General features: G+C 45.7%; 1 protein-coding gene across 1 annotated transcript in view; it reads left to right on the top strand.

Moving 5' to 3' along the window:
- The window catches only part of LOC102449495 (A.superbus venom factor 1-like), a 72,029-nt gene that overhangs the window by 11,425 nt on the left and 41,355 nt on the right, over positions 1 to 19,249 (top strand). The window contains exons 4-15 of the mRNA XM_025180411.2: positions 2,535 to 2,605; positions 3,480 to 3,571; positions 6,393 to 6,475; positions 6,864 to 6,954; positions 8,681 to 8,783; positions 9,618 to 9,738; positions 10,408 to 10,520; positions 11,560 to 11,718; positions 12,975 to 13,187; positions 14,410 to 14,604; positions 14,942 to 15,103; positions 18,753 to 18,882. Of these exons, the coding sequence (XP_025036196.2) occupies positions 2,535 to 2,605; positions 3,480 to 3,571; positions 6,393 to 6,475; positions 6,864 to 6,954; positions 8,681 to 8,783; positions 9,618 to 9,738; positions 10,408 to 10,520; positions 11,560 to 11,718; positions 12,975 to 13,187; positions 14,410 to 14,604; positions 14,942 to 15,103; positions 18,753 to 18,882 (1,533 nt within the window). The remainder of the gene's footprint in view (positions 1 to 2,534; positions 2,606 to 3,479; positions 3,572 to 6,392; positions 6,476 to 6,863; positions 6,955 to 8,680; positions 8,784 to 9,617; positions 9,739 to 10,407; positions 10,521 to 11,559; positions 11,719 to 12,974; positions 13,188 to 14,409; positions 14,605 to 14,941; positions 15,104 to 18,752; positions 18,883 to 19,249) is intronic.

The raw sequence follows: 19,249 nt of genomic DNA, 5'->3' as shown, positions 1-19,249 counted from the left end.
TTCTGCATATTGTCTCTTGACTCCCAATCCCAATGTTAAACTTCCCCAGATTGACCAGTCCTTTTCGGCACCTATGGGAAGCCATTTGGCAACATCAGTCTACGTGCTGATGTCCTTGTCCAGTGTTTCAAGCCAGGCACGTCACATTTCCAGTCGTGCAACCACTGGTCATTTTTTAAAAGTGTGTTCTGTTGCAGGGAGGAAGCTTTTCTATGGTTTCATGTGGCTAACTGCCCTCTCACTGAGCGACTGGTTTTTAACTACTGATGTAGAGAACATCATCTTTAGTGTATCAGGCCCATAAGTGGGGATGGGGGGATGCGAAGGGTGCAAAAGCACCCCCCATGGCCAAGTAAGTATGTGCTGGCCGGTCAGGAGCAGTGCGCTGCCTGAGTCTCCCTCCTCCATGCTCTGGTGGGCCAGGGGAAGACTGGGTCTGATTTTCCTGCTTATTTGGGAGACCATTGGGAGTGCATTCACACCCTTCTGTTCCTCATTTACAAAAAAAATCACCCCCCACACACAGAAATTTCTGCACATGAGCCTGTGTAAATATTAGGGGTGTAAATAGTGTAGTTGATTAACCAAGTAACCAATAAGCAAAAGCTTATAGGTTAGTGCTATAGACTACATGCATTTCCCCTCTTACCCCACCAGTAAATTTTTTAGCAGGCTGGCCAGCAGCCCGGCTCAATAGTGGCTTGTGACGGGACCTACCCCCGCTGTGGCTCTGCATTTAAAGTGTTATTAGCAACTAGCAGGTAGGTGGGCAAGCAGCTCAGCTGAGCTCAGCTCAGTTCCATCTCATGCTCGGTCCAGGAGCTCAGACATACTGCCCTTCCCCCTTGGACATCACCCCACCCACCATTGCTGCTAACAGAGGCAGCAACACGGGGCAACAGGCACCCAGTCCGTGAGGGAAGCTGGTTTTTACACTGGCTCCCCTCATGGACCAGCTCCCAGCTGGCACCCCATGCTGCTGGCTCTGATTAAGAGGCAGCAGCATGGGATGGCAGGGGGTCCTCGGGAGTGGGGACAGGTTGCACTGGCTGCCAACCCCGCCTCCAAGGACTATAGAATAGTCGAATAACTGATCAGAATTCATGAGGTTACTCAACTTTTCAATTAACTGATGTTTTACATCCCTAGTATATACATCACTCCTCAGATATTTTTCCATACATAAATCTCACAAAGGTTATGATGACCAGTGTGACACAGACTTTCAGTAGAGACCTTTTGGGGATCCCTAGACCCCTACATTTCCCAGTGTCCTACTGCCAGTTGGCATCCAGGAGTTCTTGTGTCTGAGCAATAACTTCCTGAGCAAAATCTACACTGTAACAAGGCCCTGCTGGCTGCACTGTTGGTTTTAGTCTAGGTCATAGAATCATAGAATACTAGGACTGGAAGGGACCTCGAGAGGTCATCGAGTCCAGTCCCCTGCCCCCATGGCAGGACCAAATACTGTCTAGACCATCCTTGATAGACATTTATCTAACCTCCTCTTAAATATCTCCAGAGATGGGGATTCCACAACCTCCCTGGGCAATTTATTCCGGTGTTTGACCCCCCTGACAGTTAGGAACTTTTTCCTAATGTCCAACCTAAACCTCTCTTGCTGCAGTTTAAGCCCATTGCTTCTTGTTCTATCCTCAGAGGCCAAGATGAACATGTTTTCTCCCTCCTCCTTACGGCACCCTTTTAGATACCTGAAAACTTCTATCATGTCCCCCCTCAATCTTCTCTTTTCTAAACTAAACAAACCTAATTCTTTCAGCCTTCTTTCATAGGTCATGTTCTCTAGACCTTTAATCATTCTTGTTGCTCTTCTCTGGACCCTCTCTAATTTCTCCACATCTTTCTTGAAATGTGGTGCCCAGAACTGGACACAATATTCCAACTGAGGCCTAACCAGCACAGAGTAGAGCGGAAGAATGACTTCTCGTGTCTTGCTCATAAAATACCTGTTAATGCATCCCAGAATCATGTTTGCTTTTTTTGCAACAGCATCACACTGCTGACTCATATTCAACTTGCGGTCCACTATAACCCCTAGGTCCCTTTCTGCCATACTCCTTTGTAGACAGTCTCTTCCCATTCTGTATGTGTGAAACTGATTGTTCCTTCCTAAGTGGAGCACTTTGCATTTGTCTTTATTAAATTTCATCCTGTTTACCACAGACCGTTTCTCCAATTTGTCCAAATCATTTTGAATTATGACCCTATCCTCCAAAGCAGTCGCAACCCCTCACATCTTGGTATCATCTGCAAACTTAATAAGCGTACTTTCTATGCCAATAGCTCCTAGTGGTATATGTTGGGATTGGTCCTGCCTTGGGCAGGGGGACTGCACTTGTTGACCTCCTGAGGTCTATGTGCGTGCGTGCTTGCGTGCGTTCATGTGAAAAATCAAGAAATCTCAGATTTATCCTCCTTCAGCATTCTAAATAGAAGTTAAATGAAGCAGCATGACATTTCATTGCATATTGATAACATCTCCCATATGATGGCTTCTCTCTCTATTTTTTCAGTCTTATTTCGCATCTTCACTATAGGACATAAACTAGAGCCACTGCATAAGAACCTTATTACACAACTTGTGGTAAGTCACTTTCCTGTGAGCTTGTCAAAGTATTTGGTGTAGCAGTCTGACTGTGTAAACTACAATACTTTAACTACTAGATTGGACATTAGGACATTAGGAAAAACTTCCTACCTGTCAGGGTGGTTAAACACTGGAATAAATTGCCTAAGGAGGTTGTGGAAACTTCTTCATTGGAGATATGTAAGAGCAGATTAGATAGACCTCTATCAGGGATGACCTAGATGGTACTTGGTCCTCCTGTAAGGGCAGGGGACTGGACCTAATGACCTCTCAAGGGCCCTTCCAGTTCTAGTGTACTATGATTCTAACATAGCTATTTATATGCACAGTAGGAGAATGGGAGGGTAGGACCAGGAGTAAAGGAAATTGATCACACAGAACCTTATTTGGTAAGTCTAGGGCATGCATTCAGTCATTTACCAGGGAATTTCCAAGATTTTGGAGGGTGACTGCAGTTCTTACAGAAGGCTTCAAGATTCATGTGGGGAGCTCCTGCTTTGTAGCATTTGAGAAGATAATAGCGCTGCATAGCGAGAGCTAGGCCAGTCTTTGGTAAGGTGGCTTCGTGAACCTGCAATGGGGAACAGTGCAGCCAGCAGGGCCTTCAGTGGGAACATTCAAACTATCTGAACACTTGGCTCTTTGGTGGAATTTCTAAACTGTCACTGAAGACATGAAGGTTTTTCTGCAGAGACCTGCTGGCTTCTTTACAGTCTGTTTTAAACCAAAACAGTAGAAACAACTGATTATTAAATGATCATTTATCATCGTTCCGTTTTTAGAATGGAAAAATCAAACCTATATAATAAAATCACTAAGAAAAATTCATAGTACTACTTTCATTAAAATCAAAACCCCTTTTCTTTTCCAGACCCCAGAGGGCAGCATGGTACGACAGAATCTCATCTCCTTTTTCATGTCAAGCATCACCAGTCAGTCATTCAATTTACCAGAAGAAAACAAGTAAGTTTCCATAAATGTCCCTATGTACATATTCACAAAACCTCATACAAATCAGGCACTGAAATGAGATGTGGTGAGGCATTTTCTAAGGCCAGGTTTATACTATATCTATAAATATACACGCACACGTAAATAAGATAGCTGGAGTCTATGTAACCGAAGCTGAGCTTGGCACCATCTCCATAGAAGGAGCTCAATGGGAGGAAACACTCCCATTGATTTCCCTAACTCCTCTCAAACTGAGGAGCACTGGTGTCCACCAGTGGCATCCTCAGTGTTTGATTTAGCTGGTCCTTACTAGACCTGCTAAATTGAACACCGGAAGATCAATTAAGAGGGAGACCTGTCAGCTATTTCCCTTCTACAACCACTGTCTGGGGCATGTCTATGCTAGGAAATTATTTTGAAATAACTAAATTCGACTTAAGAACTCCCAGTTTTACAAAACTGAAATAGGGTGTCCCCACTATGGGGAAGCCTTGAAGTTAATCTGAGGCAGGCTCTGTTAATGTGAATGTGTTACCTCGACTTAGAGCACCAGGAAGCACTGGGTAGTAATTAGGTTGAATTACTCTGGGAAGTAGTCATTTCAGAATAGCAGCACTGGAGAGTCCACACTACTGCTATTTCGAAATAAACGTTATTCTCCAAGGAAAGCGTTAATACAGATTTTTAAATAAGTGGCTGGTTATTTCAAAATAACAAGTTTGGTAGAGGACACTCCGCTTACATATTCAACCTAAGGGGGTTATTTTGAAATAACAGCCTAGTATAGATCAAGGCTTAGTGACCAATATGATCTATAAGCAAATAAATTCCTTAGATATATTCAAATTGGGTGTGAACACATCAGTCATATTACTCTTGAGAGGTCTCTATCTTCAGGTCAGATAAACTGAGCTTAGTTACACACTAGGACAGAAAAAAAAAAAGTACCGTGAGCAAAACCCACAGAATAATAAGGCTATCCCACTGAGACTAGCACAGCAGATAGCTATAATTTGACAGTACTCTGATGGGGGCCTATTCTTCCTCAAAGGATAAGAGTAACATTGGAGTCAGCCTGAGGCAGAGGGTCGAGAATATGGCTTTTATTGTGGGAACCTGGAATTGCCATAACACGAACAAAATTGAGGATTTAAATTTCCTGAAATGTGAGTCTAATCCCTTTCATTAGCACAACATTTTTTTATGATAGCATAAATGTGCTGACAATGTCTGTCTGCTATGTACATTGGACAAACGTCTCAGACACTTCGCCAAAGGATCAATGCCCACAAAACAGATATTAGACAGGATCACAAAGAAAAAACAGTTTTTTGCCATTTCAACCAGAAAGGACATTGTCTCAATGACCTGATTACTTGCATCCTGCTTCAAAGACCTTTTAACACCAGACTTGAAAGAGAATCCTCTGAACTATCTTTCATGCTTAAATTTGACACTTTACACGTAGGTCTTAACAAGGACGCTAATTACCTTACCCATTACAAAGATAGCTTCCCTAATTATCACCTCTAATATCATTAGCTCACAGACATTTATCTCCTCCCCTCATCCACCTTCTGTTCTGAAATTTGATTTGTCCTTTTCATATGTGTTCATTTTTTTGATTGCATCCTTTGGTATTTATGGTCGTGCCAATTTTCTTCCACAATTTGATCTAAGGAAGTGAGTCTGACCCACAAAAGCTCATCACCTAATAAACCATCTTGTTAGTCTTTAAAGTGCTACATAGTCCTGTTTTTTGTTTCAGCTAGACCAGACTAACACGGCTACATCTCTATTAATATAAAAAGTAGTGGCAGAACAAAGCGAGCGAGAGAGAGTTGTTAATAGTTGTTGGGTTGAGCTGCTACTGGGGCTGGAGGAGAGGGACTGCTTGCCCTGCTGCCTGAGTGAATTTCAAAACAACAGTGGCAAAGTGGGTGAACAGGGACTGGGAGATTGAGAGGCTCTTGCTTGGCTGCTGTGACCGAGCTAACAACAGTTTGCAAGTAGGGATTGGGGAAGCATTGAGGGAGCTCCTGACTGGCTGCAGGGACTGGGTAAGGACAGATTCTGGGGAGAGTCCAGGAAAATAGTGTCTTTGGGGGGGAGCCTGGGAGATTCACCCCTAAACCAGGGCTGAAATTACTTGAAGATTGAGCCCAGGCAGGTCTAGCAAAACTGCCAGAAACAACTAAAAGAGAGTCACCAGTACACAGGCACATGGAATCAGGGCGGGTGCTCATGAAGAGGTGGGTGCAAATCTTGTCACAGGCTGATTAAAAGGCCTTTATTTCATAGTTAATCTCTATACATAACAATTCCAGATCTTGCTTTTTAAATCTAGCAGACAATAAAATCTGCCAGCAGAAGCCATGCTGATTAGACCTGCGGGTTGGTATCCAAGTTCTGATCTGGATCTAAAGTTGTCAGGAGTTTGGATGTGGGATTGTGTTCTGGTCTTTCCTCTTATTCTGATAAATGGAAACATCCCCCCTCCCCCCACCCCGTGAATGTAATAAGCCCTCAGATATTGCTCATTTATAGGAAGTTTCAATGAAGTCATCCCAATTGCAGAGAAGACCGTTTGGATTCAATTAATTGCTCAGCCTTTGTTTTGCCACCTGAATCATTGCCTGAAGTAGTGAGAGCACCAGTCACTAGAGCCCTGCAAATCCACTTTGCATCCGTGGGTATCCGCATTCGCGGATATAGATGCAGAGATCTGCAGCTCATTTTTGCAGATACAGATGTGGATACAAATTTGCTATCCGCGGAGGGCTCTACCAATCAGGCCCTTGGTATTCATTCTTGCCCTTCTTTCCCCTTCTAGTCTGGGCACCTGGAAGATTGTGGCCTGGTATAATGACACTCCCCAGAAGAACTTCAGTGCACAATTTGAGGTTAAGGAATACGGTAAGAATTCCCACCATTGGTCAGCACCTGCTCTGTCCATTCCCACCAGAAATGTCCCCTTTCAGTCTCCTGCCTGTCACGACCCATAGAGAGACCCATGTGCTCAGAGCCAAACACATAAGCTCTGCAGCAGAAGGGGAACTTGGTGCAGTTGCACCCCACAGCACGACATATCCTTCCTGTACACAGCATGAGACGGGGGAGGTGCAGGTGTGCGACCCACACATGAAGATCTTCAATCCCAAACATAGGGGGTGCTGCTTCACCTAGAGTGGAGTACCCACACGGGGCACGTCCCATAGCAACTCAGTTACTGCTCGGGTGTGTAACCATCTCTTCTGTTCTTTTACTTCTCCTTCTAACTCAGTTCTCTCTTCTCTCTTCCTAGTGTTGCCGAGCTTTGCAGTCACCTTGGAGCCCTCTGAGAAGTTTGTCTGCATCAACGATAACAAGGATCTTAAAGTTTCTATCAATGCAAGGTGGATCTGTGAGCTTGTGGAATGGGTCAAGGCATTATCCACCCACTTTTCTTCCTCGTAGCTTTTAGTGCATTGGTTACAAAAAGAAAAAACAAAACACGCTGGCAACCTCGGCTCCATGACATGTGGGTGCAGAGTCCTGCCCTTTCCTCAGGATCGCCTCCTTCTGATTACCAAGTAGCAACTCTTAAGAGTCTTCTTTACTTTCTCTGGGCGCCTGGTTGATCTTGCAATTCCCGTCTCTGCGTTATTCAGTCCCCTCCTCGCCCCTGCCTCTGGCAGATCAAAGTCTTAGCTCCCTGCTTGCTGCTAATGGGGGTCTATACAGGGGGCTTGTCTTCCACCCAGTTACAACCCACTTCACAAGCTGACTTCAGGAAGAGGCAGAAGCTGCCTGTCTTGCCTGAATGAACCCACCAAGCTGAAATGAGCCAAGACACCACACAGTGAGTACATGAGCTGCAAGCACAGCTCCCATTCCCCAGAACAGAGGCCTCTGCCACACGAATTCTCCTGCCATTGGCAGCAGCAATAGATCTGGCGTGCAGCATGGTGGGCTCAGGCTTTAAATGGAAATGTGATCCCATATGCATGCAGATGTGCTCACACACACACGCGCACACACACATGCGCACACACACACACACACACTTTTTGTACTAAATTCATAAGTCAGTCAGTAACAATCCACGTGGGCATTAAGGGTACATCTAGATTACAGGGTTTTGTCGACAGAAGTGGACTTTTGTCGATAAAACTATACCTGCGTCTACACTACCGCTGAGTTCTGTCGACATAACGTTGACAGAACTCAGCAGTTTTGTCAACGCTGGTAAACCTCATTTTACGAGGCATAACACCTTCTGTCGACAGAGTTCTGCCGACAGAAGGTGTTATTGCCTGTAGGGTTGCGTCTAGACTACAGGGTTTTGTCGACAAATCAGCTTGCTTTGTCGACAGAACTGAATGTGTCTAGATGCTCTATGTCGACAGAAGTTTTGTCGACAGATACTGTCGACAAAACTTCTGTCGACAAAACCCTGTAGTCTAGACGTACCCATACTGTCGACAAAGCTTCTGTCAACAAAGAGCGTCTAGACTACAGCCAGTTCTGTTGACAAAGCAAGCCGCTTTGTCAACATAACAGTGTGGACGCAAAGGACAGTGTAGCTGCAATAATGCCTTCTATCGACAGAACTCTGTCGATAAAAGGCGTTATTCCTCATAGAATGAGATTTACATACGTTGACAAAACTGCTGAGTTCTGTCGACGTTATGTCAACGTAACTCAAAGGCAGTGTGGACACAGGTATAGTTTTGTTGACAAAAGTCCACTTTTGTCAACAAAACCCTGTAGTCTAGACACACCCCAAGTGTTCAATAAAACTTCCCAAAGTGAAATTTCTTATAATGAAAAGTTTTGAGACCCAGCTCAACCAACAAACCAACGCTGGGCGTGATGGTTCTTGTGCAGGTGCTTTTGCAGTTATTTCCACCTCCTCATCAGATGAAGTGGGTCTTACCCACAAAAGCTCATGCTGCTTCATATTTCTGTTTTTTACTGTTTAATTTGCTCCAGGGCTGGCCCACTTCAAACCAAGGGAAATGTGCATGTCCTGCTTCCGAACTTCCGGAAGTAAATGTCTTTGCCCTAATTCACAAGCCATCATACAGGTTCTCGGGAGGTTTTCTTGCATCTTTTCTTACTTGTCCTTTCCTCCGTCAGGGCCCTCAATGGAAAAGAATTGTACGGCACCGCTTTTGTCCTCTTTGGGGTGAAGGTGGATGATAGGAAGAAGAGCATCCCGCAATCACTTAAGAGAGTCCTGGTAATTCTCGGTTTAGGGAGGATTCCGGCGTGCAAGAGGCCGTGGGAAAGCGATGGGCACAGGATGATAATGCAGCTGAGATTCTCTCCAGCAATATGCCACCTTTCTCACTGCCTCTTCTCTTGTAATATAAGTCAATGCCAGGTCCCTCTCATTCTCCCCTCCAAAAACAATTTCTAGACCAATCGGTCGGGGAGGATGAAGTTACATGATCTTAACTCCATCCCATACTCTCATCTCCAGGGAGTTCTGATGGATAAAGCACTCACCTTCTCTCCCTGGTCCCATTAGGCCACCTTGCTCAGCCAGCTATGGGGGCTGCTCACGATACGGTGCCCAGGAAGTAACCCATTGGCCCAGACTTCTTTGTTCTCAGTGCTGCTGGGGGTGACACATTCCAGCCCTGCAGAGCCATGTCACCCTTGCTCCAGGCAGCTCCCTCTGAAGTCACCGCAGCTGAGAAACTAAAGGGCACACTTGCCATAAGGCAGCACCATTGCTCCTGACATGCAAGTAGCCAAAGTGCTGCAGATGGCAGCACCTGGTTGGTCATGCAAAGCATCTCAAAAGCACCCTAGTGCAGAGATCCAGGGTTGGCTCTGTGCTTGGAGACATGGACTCTTCACAGTGCAGCAGGGTATTAATCATAAGGGTTGCAATCTGCTCCATAGTGTGCTCTTCTAAAGGCAGCCTTTTGCCTCCTGGTAAGATGTCAAGCTTAGTGATGTGGGGAAAATTTGAGTGTTCTCCTTGGAGTTATGTGAAGTTGCAGGCCAGGTGCGTGTGTGGTGTATGTGTTTGTGTGTTTGTTAAGAAATCCTTCTCTTGTTCTAGATAATTGACGGGGCTGGAGAGGCAGTGCTAACCAAGGCAATGCTACAGGCTCAATTTCCCAACCTCAGTGAGCTCATTGGCCATTCTATCTACATCTCTGTGACAGTTCTAACAGATTCTGGTGAGCAGGCGTTTTGCTTCTGAACGCCAACGGTCTATCAGTCGCGTTTATGGTTGGGCTCCCATGTGACCCTGCAGGCCACATCTTGCTCTCACTTGCACTGGCATGAACCAAGCGTAACCCCACAGGCTTCATGTCACACGGACGTCGCCGAGATTGGACCCTGGCACTGCCTTGCGCTGGGGCTACCTGGCGGGGTGGGCCCTTTCAAAAGCGGTTGGGTGGGAGGGTTTGTTAATAGGGGCTTTGGATAACTGCATGTGGTAAATCAAAGTGAAGTTAATTTTGAAATGAAGGAATGCAGACAAATCGCTACTCCCATGACCAGGGTGCCCTTTGATCTCAGGGTTATAACTCCTTGCTGGGTCATTCTTTGGGTGGCATTTTACACAAGCAATTGGACTGCACTTGTGACACTGGGTGGGGGGTTGGGCCTGAAATTCATCTCTCAGCCTGCAGCCAGTGTGTAAAAACAGGAAGTCTGGCTCTTTAAAATATGTAGAGGAAAACGAAGGGGGCTGACTCTGCTCACAGTTAATCCAGTTTCTGTCTGAAGTAACTTCTATCAGTAGCAGTGCAGTTAAACTGGACTGACACCGGAGCAGCTGAGATCACAGTCTAGCCAGAAATCCATGTTTACGTCCCCTACTCTGTGGCTTCCTTTCGCAGGCACTGAGACAGTAGAAGAAACAAATATTAACATTGTGGCGTCTCCTCCATATGAGATCCACTTCACAAATACTCCCAAGTACTTCAAACCGGGGGTGCCTTTTGATCTCATGGTAATAACACATCTGCCAGGACCTGGGTCTTCTTTGTGTTAACAGGAGAGAGAAGGATGGATTCTTATCTCGTTTTCCCGGGCCTATACATTTGCTATAATGCCAAGCAAGCCAGTGGAATTACTCCAGTTGAGTTTGGTGCCATTCTGCCAGTGCATCTGGAGAGCTGAGGCTCTTGGATACTAGTCTGGGCCACCATGAGCCATTGAGGAACACAGATGCAGTAGGGCAGTGGATCACACTGAGACCATATGCCAGTACCTCAGTTTTTTGTGACATGGACTCTAGACTCCATCACCCTAATACACAGGGCCGGCTTTAGGAAGTGCGGGGCCCAATTCGAACAGTTTCGATGGGGCCCCAGCAGCCAGAATTTTTTGTTGAGCAAAGAAAAGAAAAACACCGCACACAAAAAAAGAGTCACGGCCCCTTTACGTCCCCAGCTACAGGCAAAGTCCCACCTTCCCGCCAAACCCTGGGGCCAATTCCCCCTCCCACAGCACAGGGAAACCCTTGCATTCGACTCACCCCTCCCGTGGTGCAAGGCAGCCGCCACGCTCCTCCTCCAAGGTCGATGCCCCCTCCCACAGCACGCCCGGCATGCCAGCACACTTCCGGCTTTGGGGCGCAGAGCCCTCTTGCTTTAGGGGCGAATTGGGCAAATCGGACTAAAGCCGGCCCTGCCTCCCATCGAGTTACGGACAAGCCCTACCCAGCCTGTGCTGGTGAGGAGATTAAGAAAGTGATGAAGGATAGGCAAGGACTGAGGGGTAGGAAGGTGTCCTACAAAGGGGAAATGTGGATATGGGAGACTTAGTGGTTGGTGGAAGCTGGGAAGGGTGAGGGATGAGGGTTGCTGAGAGGACACTGCCGTTGGGGATAGAAGAGTGTTGGAAGGGGATTGCAGAAAGCACGAAAGGAATCAGTGGAATTTTCATCCACGTTTCTATTTAACAGTGACACTGACCTGTTCAGGTAGAATACACCGCAGGGGTTTCTGTGCTTAATACGAGTTGCCTCATCTTCCTTGCTACCTCAGGTCTCCGTCACAAACCCTGATGGGTCCCCAGCTGCCCAAGTCCCATTAACGGTCAAAGTCAGAGGACTCCAGGATGCTACGCTGATTCACACTCTGGCAGATGGGACCGCGAAGTGGAATGTGAACCCAGCTGCGGATGCAACACAGTTACCCATCTCTGTGAGTAACCTTACCCTGGTGCGGGAGGCTGGGCTTGACAAACCCACCTGCTGGGTCATTCTTTGGGTGACATTTCACACAAGTAATTGGACTACAAGTGTGGCACTGGGTGGGGGATGGGGACTGAAATTCATCTCTCAACCTGCAGCCAGTGTGTAAAACAAGGCAACTAGGACTGCTACTGTAGGATAGGGTAAAACCTGCTGCTCTGTCAGGAACTGAGCCAGCCCTTTTCAGCAGTGCAAGTCAGAAGCCACTAGGAACAGTGATTTTTGCAAAGGACATAAGGGGCGTGTCTAGACTACAGAGTTTTGTCGACAAAAGTCCACTTTTATCGACAAAACTATACCTGCATCTACACTGCGGCTGAGTTCTGTTGACATAACATCGACAGAACTCAGCAGTTTTGTTGACAGCTGTAATCCTCATTCTACGAGGAATAACGCCTTTTGTCAACAGAGTTCTGTCGACAGAAGGCATTATTGCATCTACACTGTCCTTTGCGTCTACACTCTCATGGCTTAGCGGCTTGCTTTGTCGACAGAACTGGATGTAGTCTAGATGCTCTTTGTCGACAAAAGCCTGTAGTCTTAGACGTACCCATGCTGTCTGAACATGCACCAACATGGAGGGCTGGCCAAGCGAGGGCTTAGCAATGGCCTACAGGGACCTAAGTTTCCTGTTGAAAACCAGCCCAGGTTGCTGGAAACTAGAAGTGACTACTACATAGGTGATCTGTTTGATCTGAAATGAGTTTGGTGGGTCTCAGTCCAGCTCTTAACAGTACAAGTGTGTTGTCTTTTGCTCATTACATGACAAATGTATCACAAAGGTCCCCCACAGGCGTAAGGGGCTCCATGTCATTGTGTGTGGCTTGCTTCTGAGAACATGGCCCCTTTAGTTAGGTACCTAAATGGCAACTGAACTCTTGGCTTTCTGGAAAAAGGTGAATTTCAAGGAGTCATCAAGTGGCAGTGGATAATGAATGCAGCAGTTGAGTGCCACCCCCACAAGGCCCTCTTCCTACCTCACTTGCTACCTTGAGTTAATGAACAGATGTTCTTGATTTTTTTCTTGAATTTATGGACCAATTTTTATTTAAGCGTTTGGGACCAAATTCTGCCTCCATTAAACCTGTGTAAATCTGGAGCAACATCACTGCAGTTGTTCTGCATTTACACCAGAAAGGGTGTAAAGACCAAACTCAGTTTCAGATTTAGTTGACAACATTTCTCCCATCTCCGCACCTCTCTAAGGTGAAAACAGCCCTGGCGAACCTACCAGAGAACCAGCAGGTCTCTAAATCCATGGTGGCTGAAGCCTATCAGACACAAGAAGGATCTAAAAACTATCTCCATTTGCTGGTCTCGGCTACCCAGGTCAAACCTAGAGACAAGTTACTTGTGAGTTTCCACCTGAAAACCGGTAGCCCAGATGGTCTGAACCAGATTCAATACATTACTTACCTGGTGAGTGGTTTTGTTCTTGACTACCGAGAGCTTGTTAAATCACAGCATGGTGAGGAATAGCAGCATGACCTTTATGGATCACATCTGCCTTGCTCAGAGTGTCCATCAGCATTGACCATCATTCCCAAAGTCTTGTCTCCAGAGTTTGTGGAGAAGTAGAATGCAGGGAAGCAATGGCCAGGAAGATGAGCCTAGAGGCGACGTATTGATATAGGCGCGGGAACTGAGGCGATGGGGGGTGCTGCAGCACTTCCAGGCTGTCAGTCTAGCATCTGGGGTCCTGGCTGCCAGCCCTGCACACTGGGGGCTCGGCTGCCAGCTCCACACCCAGCGATCCTGGATCAAGCCTCCCATGCTGGGATCCCTGCTGCCGGCCCTGTGCACTGAGGCTTTGCTACTGGCCTCAGCTGTGGATGGGGATGCACAGTGTTAAGGGAGCTCAGCATCCCCATTTTAAAAAATGTTCCCGTGCCATTGCAAGTTGAGTGGATGTACGGGGATGAGGATGGAAGTATCAAAGCCAGAGGGGTGGAGGTTACAGTGATCAAAGTTGAGAGATGACAAGAACCTGAACAATGTTTTTGGGTAGCTTGTACAAATAGGCAAAACTGCATCTTACAGAAGGAGACGCTGCAAAGTGCAGACGCTGCCTGGCTGCGAGGCCCGAGGTGAAACCTTTTGTCCTAGATCTGTCCTGGGTCCTTCTGCTCCTCTAGGCAGACAGCCCCAGAGAACAAATGCAATTCCTAAGCAAGGATTCTGCAGTTACTGGTGGAAAGGCCCTCTCCTCCTGCCCTTCCTTATTCAGAGCTCCTCTCTCCCAGATGAGAAGCCCAGAGTTTGGATTCCAGAGACTTCCCTGCTTTGCTCCTGTCTGCCAGGATGTTCTCCCTTCTCTAGTTCCACCTCCAGGATGATCTGATTGGACTGAGCTGCCCAATAGAAAGATCGCTGGTCATTTTCATAATGTTCAGCCACCCAGCCCCTTGCTCGTCCTTTTAGAGTCTGCTAGAAATGTTTGTGTTAAATAATTATTTATGATTATAATCTATGAATCTGGGGGTGCAAAGAGTGCCTGAAAATCAAGGCTATGGTATTTATCCTATAGGTTTTAATGGACAACTGAAATTTTCAAGTGACTGAATCTGGTCCCATTCCACAAAACGGATGGACGCAAAGATCGCTGGCTTTTGATAATCCATGCCTTGTGTTCCCCCATTAGATTCTGACTAAAGGGACGATCATTCATGCTGGAAGACTAGCAAGGCAGGTTGGAAAAACTGTGGTGACTATGTCCTTGTCCATCACTCCAAATCTCATGCCTTCTTTCCGCATTGTGGGTTACTATCACATAAGACAGAAGGAGATTGTGGCAGATTCAGTCTGGGTAGATGTCCAGGGAACCTGCATGGGAACGGTAAGTTGATCTTCTCTCTGATCCTCTGCAGGCTAGACGGAGTATACAAACTGTCATAGGAACGAACTCGAGGACTGTACTGCCTTGTGGTGGCCAGGGCTCCCTGAAACACAAAGCTGCTTTTACATTGTGGCCAGATAAAATAAGCACTCTCACAGTCAGTCATGGTACTGAACTACATTCAGATCTGTTACAGCAGTGTAAATCTGGGGGCACTCCATTGATGACAGGTTGTGAAATTACAAAGAAAATGAATGTCATTTTCTCATTGAAAGAAAGCTTGTAAACCATTCCTTCTGTGTTAAAACAGTCTCCCACTAAACTTTGTTTCAAACAGCTGGTCATCAAAGAGGCGACCAACGTGGGCAATAGAAACTCTGAACCAGGACATATGGTGAAAATAAAAGTAGAAGGTGATGCTACAGCACATATCGCACTGGCGGCTGTGGACAAAGCAGTCAATTTGCTGAACAAGAAACATATGATTACACAAACTAAGGTAGGCCATGAAAGAAATTGATAGAGATTGTAAATTGTGTGGCTTTAAAGCATGCAACATGCTGAGATGAGATTGAATTTTACCTTCATTTTATATTCTGCCTGGCGGTTCAAGAAAAGTAAAAGCAGGGATTTCTTTCCAAGAGTTTGTCCCTGTGCAGGGCTGGCTCTACCACGAGGCGAACTGAGGCGGCCACTTCAGGTGCCAGACTGTCGGGAGCGGGGGGTGCCACTAGCACCTAGAGTGTAGAGAATTGTGTCTACTGCTGGTGCATATGTAGTCTCTCTGCTCTAGATGCACAGAGATGGTGGAGTGCTGTGCTGGAGGAAGGAGGGCACAGGAGACCTTTCAAAGTCTTGGCCCAAGCGAGGAGGAATGGGGGCGACATTTGAGCTCCCAGCCTCAGGTACCAAAATGTTGTGGGCCAGCCCTGTCCCCGTGTGTATTGCAGTCTAGACACAAACCATCCGAGATTGGAGATTTTGATAACATCGACCATTCAATCTGTGTATATACCCTGAGTATTCTAACACCCCATAACAAGGGCATAAAGGGCAAGGTAGGACCAACCATTGTTCTAGTTCCTTCTACACTTCCTCTCTCTCTCCGCAGAACTCAGCTCAGTTTTCTCTATACCTTTAGAATAATTTACTGTTAATGAAGTTTTCCCATTGACTTTAGTTTTTAAATTAGCTTAAGGTTTTTTATGTCAGAATCTGCTGTTTTGTTTTTTCTTGTGAACGAGACTTTCTCCTTAATAATGGCCATGCTCACTGTTTCCTGTTTAGGGGAATATCACATCCTCTCAAAGTGTAGTGTCAGTAGGTCATATTCTGAAAAACTAGAAAATTGAGGGAAACAAACATTGCTGCGAGACCTTGTGGCTGGTCTCAGACACACACAGAGGGATCAGAGCTCACTTTGCACTCCACATCTGTGAGCTCGTAAGTACCACACAGTTATACCTAGTAGGAAGATTGATTTAAGAAGAGTGGGGGTGGGACTTGTGGCAGAAGGGGGTGTTGTCTCAGTCCCTGAGCCCTCCCCCCCCTTTGGACAGCCCTGGTGGTTGCCAGGTTTATTGTTGATACAGCACAGTACTAGTGCCCCATAGAATCTACAGGTATACAAACACCTGTTCAATCACTTACCAGGATGCTCCCCTAGCTAGTGCAAGATGTCCCCCATACCCTTTCCTTTTGCACATTGATGCATTCAGCTTCCATACTCTGTTCCATATGCTCTTTGTTTTTCTGTAGTTTGTACTGACTACTTCAAGCAAAACCTCCTCATACACTGGCCTGGCATTCCCTCCTTATCTCACTGGGTACGTCTACACTAGCCCCCTAGTTCAAACTAGGGAGGCTAATGAGGGTGACCGAAATTGCAAATGAAGCACAGGATTTAAATGTCCTACACTTAATTAGCATGTTCCTGGGCGGTTGCTATTTTGGAAACTGACTAGCCCGGAATAACTGCCCATTTCTACACGCGGCAGTGAAACGGGAGTTCGAAGTAAACCCCTTACCTCGAATTAGCTGATAAACCTCATTCCACGAGGAGTAACAGCTAATTCGAGTTAGGGATTTACTTTGAACTCCCGTTTCACTGCTGTGTGGAGACGCAGGCAGTTATTCTGGGCTAGCCAGTTTCCAAAATGGCGACTGCCCAGGAACATGTTAATGAAGCGCAGGATATTTAAATCCCATGCTTCATTTGCAATTTCGGTCACCCTCATTAGCCTCCCTAGTTTGAACTAGGGGGCTAGTGTAGACGTACCCTCTGGGACTACGTCTAGACTGCATCCCTCTGTCGACAGAGGGATGCAAATCAAGCATATCGAAATTGCTAATGAAGCAGGGATTTAATTATCCCATGCCTCATTAGCATAAACATGGATGCCGGTTTTTTTAAACAGTTTTTTTGGAAAAAAAAAAACGGCAGTCTAGACGCGGATCTGTGGAAAATAAAGCCTTTTTCGGCAGATCTTGTATTCCTCAAAAAATAAGGTTTACAGGATCTGTTGAAAGGCTTTATTTTCGACAAATCCGCATCTAGACTGCTGTTTTTTTTAAAAAAACTCCATTTAGAAAAAAGGCGGCCAATGAGGCACAGGATATTTAAATCCCTGCTTCATTAGCAATTTCAATGTGACTAATCTACATCTCTCTGTCGACAAAGAGGTGTGGTCTAGACACACACTGTGGGTGCATCTATACTTCAGGGCTTAACTCAAAATAAGCTATGCAAATTGAGCTATGTCATTTACATATCTTATTTCAAAATAACTTATTTTGAAATAGGGAGTGTCTACACAACACTTATTTCAAAATAGAGCACTCTTCCTCTAACTTCCCTTCTTCCTTGTACAATGAATTTTACAGGAGTTGGAGTAAGAAGTCCTCCAGCTTGACAATATATTGACACTTTTTCAAAATAACTGCCTGCTGTGTAGATCCAGACTAAGTTATTTTGGAATAGTGCTATTATTTCAAACTAGTGTTGCAGTAGAGATGTACCTTGTGGCTGTGTCTAGATTGCATCCCTTTTCCATAAAAGGGATGCAAATTAGACACATCGCAATTGTAAATGAAGCGGGGATTTAAATCTTCCCCGCTTCATTTGCATAAACATGGCTGCCGCTTTTTTCCAGCTCAGGACTTTGCCGGAAAAAAGCGCCAGTCTAGACGGGGATCTTTTGGAAAATAAAGCCTTTTCCGAAAGATCCCTTATTCCTCTTAAAATAAGGAATAAGGGATCTTTCAGAAAAGGCTTTATTTTCCGAAAGATCCCTGTCTAGACTGGCGCGTTTTTCCGGCAAAGCCCCGAGCCGGAAAAAAAGAGGCAGCCATGTTTATGCAAATGAAGCAGGGAAGATTTAAATCCTCGCTTCATTTGCAATTGCGCTGTGTCTAATTTGCATCCCTTTTACGGAAAAGGGATGCAATCTAGACACAGCCAGTGTGTCCTTGTACATTCTGGGTGTTTCTCTATTTTCTTAGGACAGGAATGTGCTTACTAAGACCTTGTGTGTTGCTAGTGTGCTAGAGCCAAGCACTCTCTGGTTCACAGCTTTTGCTTCATGTTACTAGTTAGGCCTAGGACTCTAGCAAGGCCAACAAAGTGTAATGAAAAATTGCAAAAGGTAAATAACTGCTTTTTTATTTGACATTCTGCCTAATGACAGGATGAGTCGGCACCTGCAAATACTGTGTGTCGAGCTCTTGCTATTATCTTTCCTACTTCTAAAGAAACTGAGGGGGGGGGGCAGAAATATTAATTTCCTATTGAAGGCACTGATTGCCTGTATTTTCATCTGGTACAAGGTCTACACATTGCCAAATTTCAGGAAAACCTCCTCTTTTAAGCCATCCCTTCTTCCTGGTAAAACAAGGTTTATAGGGATGGCAAAAGAACACATCTGCTTTTTCGGAAATTGTTCTGGAGGTATCCCAGGAAAGCTCTGCAGTTCAGACATAGCCTCAGTGACTCAGTATGTAACTCTCTGGTGTCTGAATCAGCACTGTGTTGCATAATAGGCCGGAGGGACCTCTTGCTGCTGGAAGGTTTATCCCAGACAAGATATAAAATCAAGGTTCTGGCTGCTCCTAGTCACTGAATCTGCTTGACACTTTCCCACTCTGCACAGATCTGGGATGCTGTTGAGAATAGCGACATTGGTTGCACAGCTGGCAGCGGTAAGAACATTCTGGGCGTCTTTGCAGATGCTGGACTGGCCTTGGTGACAAATGTTAAGATTTCAACACCTACAAGAACAGGTACTAGTGTGGAGAGCTGGAATTGCCTGCTTGTTTTCTCAGTCCTAGAATTTTTTCCATCTTTGGAGATTTTTTAAGAGAAAGTTAGACAAACACCTGTCAGGAATGGTCTAGATCAGTGATTCTCAAACTTTGTATTGGTGATTCCTTTCACATAGTAAGCCTCTGAGTTTAACCCCTTCATCTCCAATAAAGTTAAAACTCTTTTTATGTACTTAATGTCATTATAAAATCAGGGTGCAAAGTGGAGTTTGGGGTGGAGGCCGACACCTTGCAACCTCCCCTATGTAATAGCCTCATGTTTCCCTGAAGGGTTCAGAGCCCCAATTTGAGAACCCTTAGTCCAAATGGGACTTAACCCTCCTTT

This window comes from Pelodiscus sinensis, chromosome 19 (assembly GCF_049634645.1).
Source record: "Pelodiscus sinensis isolate JC-2024 chromosome 19, ASM4963464v1, whole genome shotgun sequence".
Lineage (NCBI taxonomy): Eukaryota > Metazoa > Chordata > Testudines > Trionychidae > Pelodiscus > Pelodiscus sinensis.
This window is presented reverse-complemented; position numbering and strand designations above follow the sequence as displayed.